The sequence below is a fragment of the Callorhinus ursinus genome, unplaced genomic scaffold (assembly GCF_003265705.2).
Source record: "Callorhinus ursinus isolate GAN/ISIS: 27379988/994484 unplaced genomic scaffold, GSC_fseal_2.0 scaffold1, whole genome shotgun sequence".
Lineage (NCBI taxonomy): Eukaryota > Metazoa > Chordata > Mammalia > Carnivora > Otariidae > Callorhinus > Callorhinus ursinus.
The window spans coordinates 48,844,307-48,856,674 of record NW_027397063.1 but is presented as its reverse complement, the minus strand read 5'-3'; the positions used below and the strand labels follow the sequence as shown (position 1 = coordinate 48,856,674).

General features: G+C 43.5%; 1 protein-coding gene across 1 annotated transcript in view; it reads right to left on the bottom strand.

Annotated features, from left to right (window-relative positions):
- The window catches only part of PLCXD2 (phosphatidylinositol specific phospholipase C X domain containing 2), a 42,951-nt gene extending 30,583 nt beyond the window's left edge, over positions 1–12,368 (bottom strand). Inside the window, exon 1 of the mRNA XM_025873994.2 lies at positions 12,063–12,368. Coding sequence (XP_025729779.1) covers positions 12,063–12,225 — 163 coding nt within the window. The 5' untranslated portion in view covers positions 12,226–12,368. The remainder of the gene's footprint in view (positions 1–12,062) is intronic.

Genomic DNA, 12,368 nt, shown 5'->3' with positions numbered 1-12,368 from the left:
ACATCTTGTGTTACGGATCAGGTATTTCACCTCTATGAATATTACAATAAATGGGATTTGAGCAGACTGTCATTTTGCATGCTAAAATAGGTCTGTGGCCTGAGCTGAGAACAATCTCATTTGCAAAGTTACATATAAGAAGTGGGCCTTGGGGCACCTGGGTGGCTCAGATGTTAAGCGTCTGCCTTCGGCTCAGGTCATGATCCCAGGGTCCTGGGATTGAGCCCTGCATCGGGCTCCCTGCTCAGCTGGAAGCCTGCTTCTCCCTCTCCCACTCCCCCTGCTTGTGTTCCCTCTCTCTCTCTGTGTTTCTCTCTGTCAAATAAATAAAATATTAAAAAAAAGAAGTGGGCCTTATGGTTATTGGATATAGCAAAAGATTTGCTTAAAAGAAGACAGAAACAGAAAACCCTCACACTCCTTGGGAACAAACTCATTGCCCCTTGCCTTTTTGTTTTCATTACCTGTATGTGACCCAGGTCACAAATCACCTGCCTGTGAGCTCACCTGACTCCACCAAGTAGATGTAAGTACTTTTCACTTTGTGCATCCACGGCCTCTTGAACTTGATGAACCTGGGACACCTTCAGGCAATTATCTCCGTATCTGTCACGGACACCTGACTGTGAGTATCCCTACAGTTCCTAAGTTTCTGGCATATCGTAGGCACTGAATACACGCATCTAGAATAAATGCAAGCATGATTGCTTGAATAAACAGATGTTTAGAGAGTTTCTAGGGCAGGTAAGCCAAGGTCCTCTGATCCTTTCCCAAACTTCTCTTTGGTCCATCCATCTTCTTGAAACAGGCAGAGTTCACGTCTGCACCTCCTCACCCCCAGCACCTGTATCCCCCAGTTCCATTTATCTCCATCTATCCTTCTAGCTTGAGTTATTTGGTTCAACGAAGAGGAATATGTCAGGAAACACACAGGACAAAAATAAGACAGAAAGAATGATGAAAGGAGCAGCTATAATAAAACATCGCATCGAACAATTTAAAAGGATAAGTCCTAAAGAGTAGATTTCCTGCAATTCATGCCTGTGTAAATTACTTTCTAAAAACATCTCCTTGGGGTCTCCCATTTCACACACCTGAACTAGGTCCTTGGGAAAAATGCAGCATTTGTAGGGAATGTGACTCCATGCCGACAAATGCTGAAAAGGCTGAGGCATCTTTAGGATCTACAGAATCTAGCCAACACGAGTCCCAGGCTCGAGATCTGAAGACCATTTAGCAGATTCCCAAACCAAAGAAGAACGTCTTTAAACCCTGTCAGCCCAAAGGGAAAAACTTCACCTATCCGACTGGATTATTTTCCACAGGGCGTGTGGGAGAGTATTAATAACAACGGTCAAACTGCCCACAAAATCTGAGAGGGCCATGTGGTCCATTTAATTTTTAATCAAGTGCCTACTGAATTTGGAATTTTTCACAATGCAACAAAGCCACTGGGTGAGGCAGAACACTGGAAAGCAGAGGATGCTGATCAACTTATCTTTATGGGCTGAGAAGCCAAGAGGTATCCCACTGTCTGAGGACTAACATTAGCCTGGGAATCCAGAGAGCTTCTCCTGGTCTACTCCCCAGCTGGCTGGATGAGCTAGACAGCTGGAGTAAATCCAAGCTTTTCATGGTGCTTTTCAGACCTGGAATGTTGTCAAATGAGGTATTTATATGTAAAACAAATACAAGCAGAGCTTCTCTGGTTCAAGGTCTGCCCCAACAGTCCCCACTTCTGGCCAGGAGGAGGAATCCTGAGGGGCACCAAGCCTCACCCGGGCTCTTGCAGGGCACCATGAGAATTCCACTGCCCCAGATATTCTCTGAATCGGCCCCAACATCCTAGGATTTATGTGAGTCAGAGGGGTTTCAATTCCATGTCTGGGAGGCATTTTAAAGCCCTCTACAGATGGATGGGCATCTATTTTCTTTTGAAAGACTTTCTCTTCCTCAAATGTCCGGGACGCTCTGCTCCCCATCCCAAAGTAAGAGATTGTATAGGTAATTCATTAATAAGAAATTCTTTCTCTGTTTTGCTCATTATTACTCTGCTTTGTCTCTGAACAGATGGCATCATTTTTGGTAAAGTAACACCTCACAAAGGGCACTTGGTCATCCCCTGATAAGCTTTCTCAGTTCCAAAATAATCACGTTCTCTTTAACAACTTCTCAGTTTTTAACACAAAAATAAGAATAATACAAAAGTTTAGGGGGAAAACAGGAAAATGTTTAGGGTAGAAGAACAACTTATATTACATTAAATATTCTACTACAAAATTCTCCTGCTTTTATTTAGCCTTTTGGTGTACCCCAGGATGTGAGTGCGTGAAATATGTGGTATTTGACGGCGTGGTAACGTTACTAAACGTTTCCATTTCACAGCTGGTTTGTGCTATAGTGCACAGAGCTAACCTCAACTCCCACCCCAAACTGCCAATATAGTTGAAGAAATCATTAAACAAGACATGAGAGAATTCATGCAGAACAAGCCAACACTAGATGAGCTTCTGAGGGTCACTTATCTGGGACTAGAAGTTTTGGTCAGAGTTCCTGAACAAAGTAAAAGTTTAACTGAAATCTAAAATATATATATATAAAAAGAATAAAGACACTGATTTCAAACTCAAATCTTCTTATATTGGATATAATAGTAGCTGTGGGTGAGGGTCCGGGGTTGGGCAAATTGTGAAAAGTAAGACTGAGCTCTGAAATGATTTCCCCTGAGCGCTGTCTATGCCTTTCTCCCAATTCTGATAAGTCCCACAGGGCCCTCAAACTTGGCGTGCCCCAAACTCCGCCCATCTGCTTCCTTCTGCCACCCCCTAACCTGCTTCTTCCCCTGTACCCCTATTTTCACCCTCAAGTCCTGTTGATACTTCCTCTGATATACCTCCTGTGTCTTCCCCTTTCCTTCGTCCACACTGTCACTCTCCTTCTCGGGTCAGCATCTCCTCCCACCGGGATGGTCTCATCAACCAACTCACGGCTCCAGTTGGCTCCAGTACTGCCAATTCCAATGTACTTTGTGGACTGCAGCCAGAGCCGTCTTTCCAAAACATAGGGCTGACCCCTTGTCATTCACCTGCTTAACGTCCTTCCCACCACCGTTGAGGTAAAGCTAAATGACTTTAACATGGCTTGTTAGACCTCCCTGTACTTTGCCACCTTACTCCTTGCCCCTCCCCTCCTGAAAACCTACAGTACAACTACTGTGAACAATTTTGGTTTGTTAAGTGGGCCATTTTCTCTCTTCTCTCTTTCTCTCTCTCTCCACGTCATTTCCTCCCCTAGAACACTCAGTCTCAGGGCTAATTCCTACGTACCCTTCCCAGTGCAGTCTATTCATCACTTCCTGCAGGAGGCTTCCCTGGACTCCCAAGTCTTGTTAAAGCTGCCCATGCCATATACTTCTTCCAGTGGCAGCTTCTGCCTCCCCAATCATTCTACATAGTATACTGTGTTATAACTACTTGTTTCGTTTTGTTTTTAAAGAGCAGTTACTCATCACATACAGTATAACTACTTGATTAAATGCCCATTTCTCTGGAAAGCCTTCGTGGCTCAGGTCATGATCCTGAAGGCCTGAGATCGGCCCCATATTGGGCTCCCCGCTCAGTGGAGAGTCCGCTTGTCCCTCTGCCCCTCCCCACTTGTGCTCACATGCTCTCTCGCTCTCAAATAAATAAATAAAATCTTAAGGAAAAAAGTCCATTTCTCCAACTAGATTGTACGCTCTTTGAAGGCAGGAACTGTGTGTAATGATCATCACCGTGTCTAGGAGAGGGCCTGGCATATAAGAGGAAATCAATACATATGTATTAAATAGAAATGAAAGAAAGAGTAAGTTTCTCATATTACCCCTCAGCATTCCTAATAACTGATGTGCCATTTTGCTTCTCTTCACCCTTATGCAGTTATCTGGCTTTTCACCCATTCCTGACCAAGTCTTTCAACAGCTGCTGTTTGCCCTGGGATAATGTTTAAAGTTTAATCTTAGCAGGGCACGTAAGACTCATTAGCCTACTTTGCCAGTCTCATCTCTGTTTAAATGAAATCTATGTTCTGACCATACCAGACTGCTTGGCTTTTCTCAAGGTCACTCTAATCTCTCACTCCTCGCTCCTCCTTGGTACCTCTGCATTGTGATAACCTTCCCTCTACCTGTAACACCTATTTACTATTTGCTCTTTATGATTCAACCCAAGCTCCTCTTGAAAGCTCAATCTACCAGGCTTCCCGCCTCCTTCCAGTAATGGAATTGGGAGTTGGCTTTCTGAGTATTACAGTATCCTATGCATTCTTCCCCACAGTGTTTGAATTTTAGCTTCTGTTTTAAGATCATAACTTCATGAAGAGCAGGGAGAAGACTCTTTTCTCCATGTTCACCTCATCTAACACAGTACCTGGCACAAAAGGTGCTCTAAAAATATCCTTTGAATACCCAATTTTCCTTTAAATGAATACATTTTTTTTTTTTTAATCTAGGCAGTGAAAACCAAAAGAAGCAAAAGGTTAAAGAGCTTTGAAGATCCATAGGGGCGCCTCCTGCCAGGACAGTGACCTGAACTCAAAGTTCAGGAAGGAGGGATGCTGTCTTTACCTTTATCTCTTTGACATTTTTTCACCTGGTTTCAGTTATACTTTATAAGAATACTGCTTTCAGCACAGAAGCCTTCAAATCATATGTTTATAAAATATTCATCTCAGTCTGACAGTGTCTAGGAATCGTTCAGTTCCACCATTACGCAGACTGCTGTGCACTCTGACACATTAGCAGTACAGGGTACAAATGCTTCCTGGTTCTCCCTTTGATACCGTCAGGTCTGTACAGAGGAAAAAAAATAGCAACAGAATATTCTCTAGGAAAAAAAAGAACCTTACAGCCAATAGTTCTAGAATAATTGGAAATTAAAAAAACAAAAAACAAAAAAACCCCACCTGTTATTCTCCTAGAAAATTCCAGCGGCTTCGTAGACCATGAATCCAAGGTAGACCGCGGACACTTCCTAGCACCACCTACACACCCTCTTGGAGCAATGCCGGCCTCTGTGGGCAAACCCAGGTTACCTTGGAGCTACTAGAGACCCTACTAATGTAATCCTCCCAGGGACTGTTTGATCCTTATGGGCGCTCAGCAATATAATCTGAATTCCCAGAGCTGTGAGAAGTGAAGGGCCCTGGCTCCACCAGGCGTGTAACTACTCAAACCAGTGCCGTCACAGTGCTCCTCTACCTTAATTTGGTTCTTGATGGGTGTTCAAATCCTTTCACACACACAAACACACCCACCTACCACAATGTCTATAAATAATCCTTCCTCTGCAGGCCGGGTTTGAAACTCTAATTAGGGTTACTCAGCATTTGTGAAGAGGTTCAAGCTTTTCACAAAGGCAAAGCATTTCTCTAACAGTTACTTCTAGCTGCCTGCACTTGGAAGCTCTTAGGGGCTGGGTGGGGGAGACTGGAGCCAACCTGTCCCCTGGTGGGGTACGGGTGGGGGTGAGGGGGTAGTCAGCTCAAATCATGGGATAGAAGCCAATTGTCAGCTTCAGAAGCACATCTGAAACAGCAGCGTGCAGGTGAAGGTGGCAGGCTCCTAGGATTTGAGATGTCCGTAGGCATGTTTTGGAAGATCTTTATCAAGGGAAAACAGCAACAGGCATGAAAATTTAGGCTCTCCTGAGGCCATAGCTCAGTGTGTGTGTTGGGTGATGGGTAGCGTGTGTGTTAGTGTGTGTGTAGGGGGTGATGTGTATGTTTGGAGGGATTGTGAGGCTATTCCAATGGCTGGGGAAAGAGTTATAAAGTATGTATAAAGATCTATTCAAAGGAAAGCATTTCCTAACATCCCTACTCCTGAGCTGGGAACGCAAGTACTGGGTTAGGAGGGCAGGTGGTGGGGAAATGAGGAGAGAAGGGGCAAAGTTAACAGGATGGCCCTGTCACAGAGTTGCATGTTCCCCAAAGGCTTTGGATGGCTGAGGATGACAAAGTTTGACAGCTGAATTTGGGATGGGGGACAGAGTAAGTAGCTAAAGAGGTTCTTCTGGCTCTCTTGATCAGCTGCCCTCACACTGCCCTTAAGTCTCCCTTGGTACTCACGCCCCGGGCAACCCTCCATGTATCCTTCCCTTAACTCTAAGCTCCCCTGAGGGGATGACCATTCAGGTTATCCTGATCTGATCAGAGAGCACTGAGCCACATGGCTTAATTGGAAGGTCAGCTCCTTAACTAGACTGTGCCTTACCTGAAGGGATGGACTAATCTTACACTTCTTCTTGGTTGTCCATTCCAGGTGTAGGTTTTTAATAAATCCATCATAATCAATTTTTAATGACATCATTTTGTGATAGAAACTGTTCTAAGCATGCTATATGAATTAATTTGTCACACTAACTAAATGATGTAGTGCTATTATTGTCTCTGTTTTACAGAGAAGGACACTGTAGCACAGAGAGTAAGAAACCTGCCCAAGGTCACAGAGTCATCAGGAACAGAGGTGAAGTTCAAATCCAGACACAGTGGCTCTAGCGTTAACACTCTAAACCAATCCATGATTCGTTCTGTTTCTTGAAGACATGAGTGATTCCTGAATTCCTTGTGGCTTTTGTGTGATTGGGGGGCACTGGTAGGGAAATCTAAGGAATTGATGAGCCTCCTTAGAAGAACGACCTACTAATAAGAACACCAAAGTCATAGGCTCTTTTTATTCCTCACCATGACCACCCAGATTAAAAAAAAACAAAAAAACAAAAAACAAAAAACAAAAACAAAACGTATTCCCACCCAAGAGTCCATTTTGGTTCCATAAGATTGTTTTTCTTGATTGGGTCAGCCCTGGTAGACTCAGCCTTGTCCTTGGTTTTCCACAGCCGCAAATCCTGTAGGGGGATGGGTTTCTTTCTAGGGCCAACTCATAGCTCATGCTATCCTCAAAGTGGAGCCAACCTGGACTTCTTGTTCCACAATGTATGTTATGCCCCTTTGGATCCCCAAATCTCTTTTGGATGCATCAGACCTAATCCAACTTCCAAAAGCATAATTAGAGTAACGACCCTTCGTCTTGCCCCTGTAATAATCTGGTCGTCTGCATGACGCACATGTGGGAAGTGAGAAGAGCTACAGAACTCACCAAGTGGTCAAAGGCGGAACTGCGTGGGACAGGCATAGAATTCGGAAAGGCAAAAAAGAAGGGGATGATCCTCAGGAAGATGAGAAGGGTCTGGGAATTGGAGAGCACTGAGGAGCATGTGGGCGAGGGTTGACACTGGAAAGGGAGAGGCCAGGTCAGTGGAAGGAAGGTGAAGAGGGGAACAAGAAATGAGAGCAGGCTGGGGCTGAGGCCAGGCAGGAAACATGAGAAGCTCCCATTTGACAAGGGAAGAGAGAAGGCAGAAAGGATGCAGGGTGAAAGAATTGTTCCTAGGACACAAGTTACACCAGAATTCTGCTTCTGACTCTCCTGACCATTTTGCTCTGCCTCAGAATTTTCACTTCCAATGGGGCTCAGTGATGAGCCTTATCTAAAGCTTATCTAAAGGGAATACTATGCAGAAGGAATAAGAGATGGCTGGAAAATGTTCAGGTGGCTTCATACAGCTTTTTCGCCAGGTAAACCTAATCAATCCATTCAGTTTAGCTCTGACCACAATCAAACACGATGGTGGCTGCAAGCGAGCCACTCTCCAGCATCCTTACTCTCCGGGTCCCTTGCATTCAATCATCCACTTGTCACCAATGACCAAGCTGCTACCGTGTACTAGGACCTAGGATTATAAAGAGAAATAAGACATACTCTCTGCATGCAAATTGTTCACAGACAATATGGATGATAGACAGCCAAAAATAACAATGTGTTCAGAAGTGCTATGATAAAGGTATTAACAAAGCATTACTGAGAGGCAGGAGAGAAAGTCCTCCAACCATTTCCCATCTACCCTCATCCCTGAACTTAACTGGTTTATTTCATCAGGAAAGTCCCCTTCCAACCCAGACCACCTGCCTAGTCACATCCCTTGAAATTTTGACCATTCTTCAAATCTTGAGTCAAATGCCATGTTTCTTCAACAAAGTAGTTCCTAATCTGAGAAGTAGGAACTAACGGGAATTAATCTTTCTATTCTCTGTGCTTCCATCACACCTTTATATCTTCGTTTTAATATTTACCCCAATTATTTTGAACTATATATGGTAATTTGTATATATAAAACTAAACTGTAAGCTCCTTTATACTAAGGTTGATGCCTGATTCATCCTTGGGTCTCCCCCAGGCCTGAGCATGGACGTTTCTTAAAATGTACTCAGGGTCAGTTAATTTAGACTAATTATGCTACATTTCCTTTTAGGATGCTAAAGTGAGAGGACCCTGCTTCATCCTGGCAGTTGTGAGTACTTGTTTGCACATGCCAAAAATAATTTCTTGTTCTAAAGGGGCATAAAAGAAAGGGCTTTTAGACCTAAAATGACTCATTCTTCTATCTCTTTTCACGTTTGGACAAAGTATGGGCATTTATAAAAAAGCCTCCAAGTAAAGAATTTTTAATTTAGAAAAGACTCTGTATTTCATTTAATCCAACATCTTAATTACAAATGAGGAAACTAAGTCCTGAGCAATTCAGATGCTTCTTCAATATCACACAGCCAGAATCAACAATATCAACTTTCTTAAGTTCAAGGCTCTCTCCAACAGACTAAACAGCTTACCTTCAATATAAAGGGAAAAAGCATGGTTTTAAAAAAATCTAAAAAAAAAGGACAAGAAAAGAAATACACTAAACTATAGAAAAAGAATTCATTGGCAACCTATACACGTTATAGAAAACATTTTTTCTATCAGTCCATTTGTCCATAAAGAATATCATGCTTTCACTAACGTCAGTGAAAATGTTTGTAGAGTTTAAAGCTTTAATTTAAAAACCTGACTTTTGCAATTTCCAGATCCTTTACCCTTGGGGTCTCCAATCATTCTAAACGGTTGGCAATGAGATTTGTTCTGGGGTTCTTCTCCAGGATATTTCAATATGTTTGGGCGATACTGGTCATTAACACGTGTTCTTAACAGTTGTATAAGTAAAATAATACATCAAGGCTTTGTTGAGAGGTACACATTCACACCTGTTCTCTCCCATCATGACTTAGGCAAATGCAGCAGATGCACTCAAATCTGATGTAGTTTACTCCATCCCAGTCCACTATTCTTGCCAGAACCCCTGCTTTTTCTCTGACCTTTCCCAGGTCAGTGCCACCCCATCCTCACCCTGACAGATGTGACACAATCTGACAGACACCCTACATCATCGGTTGGCACACGGGAGCACATACATGTGCATAAACATCACACAAATGTCTAAGCGATAAATCTGAATTTAAAACTTCCTGCGTTCCAGTTATAAACAGGGATATGTGTATATACAGAGATATACACATATATCACATATATACATATATAATTGTAAACATGTAAATATATATATTACTCAGATATATAATATGTACACATATATATCTGTCTATCTATCTCTTCACAGTGATACATAATCACTCAGATAAAGACCACCTAATCTTAAAAATTATTTCATTTGCCACAGAGGACAGACTGTAAAAACTGCTTTTTGGTTAGAGACTACCACCCCCTCCCCTAGGACGGATGGACACACACACACACACAGCTGCTCTGCACTCCCCAAGGCCCCCTGAGGGGCACAGGGATAGTGCATGGGTTTTGGAGCCAGCTAGATAGGGGCTTAAATGTTAGTTCTGTTACTTACTATTTGTGTGATCTTAAAAAAATTACTCAACCTCTCTGGACAAGAATTTTCTAATTTCCAAAATGAGGAAGTTAGTAGCTGTCTTGGAGGTGTAGAGATTTGAGGTAGTGTTCGCCAGTGGCTAGTGAGGTTAGCACTTAGTAAATAAGAACTATTACGCTGAAGGTGATCACGAAGGGGAAGAGGTGGAGGGGAAATGGGAGAGGAAGATGATGGATTCCATGTCCTGAATGCCTTCTGTATTTCAGAATTTCTCCGCAAGGCTTGGCAGAACTTGAGTGCTAGCCATTAGCTAGGGAATATTAAGCTTGAGGGATGGGAAAGGAAACTGGGGGGGCGGGTCGGGTTGGTGAGGGGTCCATAAATGGCTAGCACTTACATGTGATCTTCCTGTGTTGAACTCATATATACATATGCTCATGCCCCTTCCACGGCTGGGAAAAGGACATTCACAGAAGTGAATTCAGCATGTTGAGGAGTCAAGGTCATTTTTTCTTTTTCTTTCTTCCTTCCTTTTTTTTTTTTTTTTTGTTTTCTGCATTGAAGGACCAGACCTCACAAAGCAGGGTGAACAAATTCCTATGTCCTCCATAGTGCCTCATCATAGCATTTCCAGTCATAGCAGCAGGCTCTGGCTGTTTGCCCCCTTCCCCTGGCAATTCTAGTAACTGTGAGATACCCTATAGATTGCAGAACAAATGCCCAGATCCTTTCTGGAGTCACGGTGTCAGAGCACCCAGCCAAGCCACTGGCAGAGCTGGGGCTGTGGTGTGATCTGTCCATCCAAAGTACAACAGGAAGGAGGAAGCCCCAACCTACCCCGGCCATGTCCTGAATGACAAAGTCATTTAGGGCCTTCCTAAGATGCCATGCTGTTTGCAAACACACACTACCTGCCATACCACCTGACCAAACAATTCCACCGGAAAGCCTGAAGACAAATGACTAATGTTAAAAGAAGCCTGTGCATCATTTCAGTGATGACTCCACAGGCGTCGATTAAACATGGAAAAGACCTGTTCTGAAGCATGACCATCTGGCATTTCCCAAGGAACTATAGTCAATGGCTGATAAAACACAAGTGATCGTAACTATCAAGAGATGTAGCAGCCCTCTCCTTGCTCAAAAGTAGCAAGAGCCCATGACGACAATGCACCTGGACGACCTCCAAAAGAAAAGGTGAGGAAGGAAAAGGCTGCATCTGAAGCCAGCGCTGCTCTTCCTCATGCATAGAAAGCAAAGATCTGGGTTGCATGAGGTCATGCAAAAAAAATCAGACTGCTCCCAGGGATGCTTGCATGTTTGTCTGGTAGGCTAGGGGCGAAGAGCAATTGTTCTATCTCCAGTTGAGAGAAAACATTAGCAGTCGTCCATCCCCTGCTCCTAGGGGTGCTTTTCAAGTACAGGCATCTGGGACTTTACCCAGCACGGCCGATCAAGTGATCTTGGATCACTGTAGTCCAAAGTCCCTCCCTAGAAACCATGCTTTAACCAGCTTTTGAGCGGAACGAAGAGGACACATTTAACAAATTTAATGCGAGTAATACCAAGGCATAAAACCCCCAGGAGAGAAACCATGGCTGGAGCAGAAGTGCTTTTCAACGCTTCGGTTCTAGATCAGTCAGGCAGACACCTGTGTATATATAGACAAATCTTCAAACACCACCTCATCACACCTAATGACTGCCTGTGACCTCTGATGAGCATTTGCATTCTCCATTTCTGGCTTTTCCAACAGCGAAAATATGTGTCTTTATACTCAGTCCTGGTTCTGAACCTGTTCTCTAATGATAATCTTTGTTTGTTTGTTTGTTTGATTTTCCTACATGCAAGGTCAGATGAATGAGAAAATACTTTCAGTTTTAATTTTGACCCAGATCTAAAATTGTTAATGACTTTTTATTCATTACTCTTGATCTCTCCTTTTTCCTTTCAGCGATTCAGGTACATGCACCCCTCACATGGCCTGGTTCCAACATTAAGACTGTAACATTCTTAGAATGAGGCTACCAAGTAAAAACAAAACAAAACAAAACAAAACAAAAAGATGCAAACAAACAAAAAATGGTGCTTCCATGCTCCCGAGTCCCCTTTGCCAATGAGGCACTGTACTTGAATCTGTTTACAGCAGCTGCTTCAGTGTTAAGTTTTTGGTTGGAAATAAAAAGGTTTAGTAAGGTCACTGACAATTATTTTCTCAGCACAACAGAAAAGCAACCCAATCCATTAATAATAAGAACACTAAAATGGCAGAAGCAAACACAGTGGGAACAAGGAGGAATGGAAGAGTACCTGGGATTGCCAGATTGGAAAGGGGGACGTTGTGGAGGTGAGGGGGGAGCGAGGCCATCCAGTCGGCATTGCAGACCTCCGATGATGTCTTTGTCCCGCTGGGGTTGGGGGAGCAGATGGTCCCCATCCTGAGTTTCCTCCTCACCTTCCTAAGTGCTAGCATTCCTCTTGGGCAGTTTGCCCAGGCTCAGCCCGGTGCCACTCACTCACTGATCATCACGGCCCGGACTCGAGACATTCCAGGGCCATCTCTGTCAAGCCAGTCTTGCCAAAAGACCTTTCTGCCTGGGAGACCGGGCGAAGAGG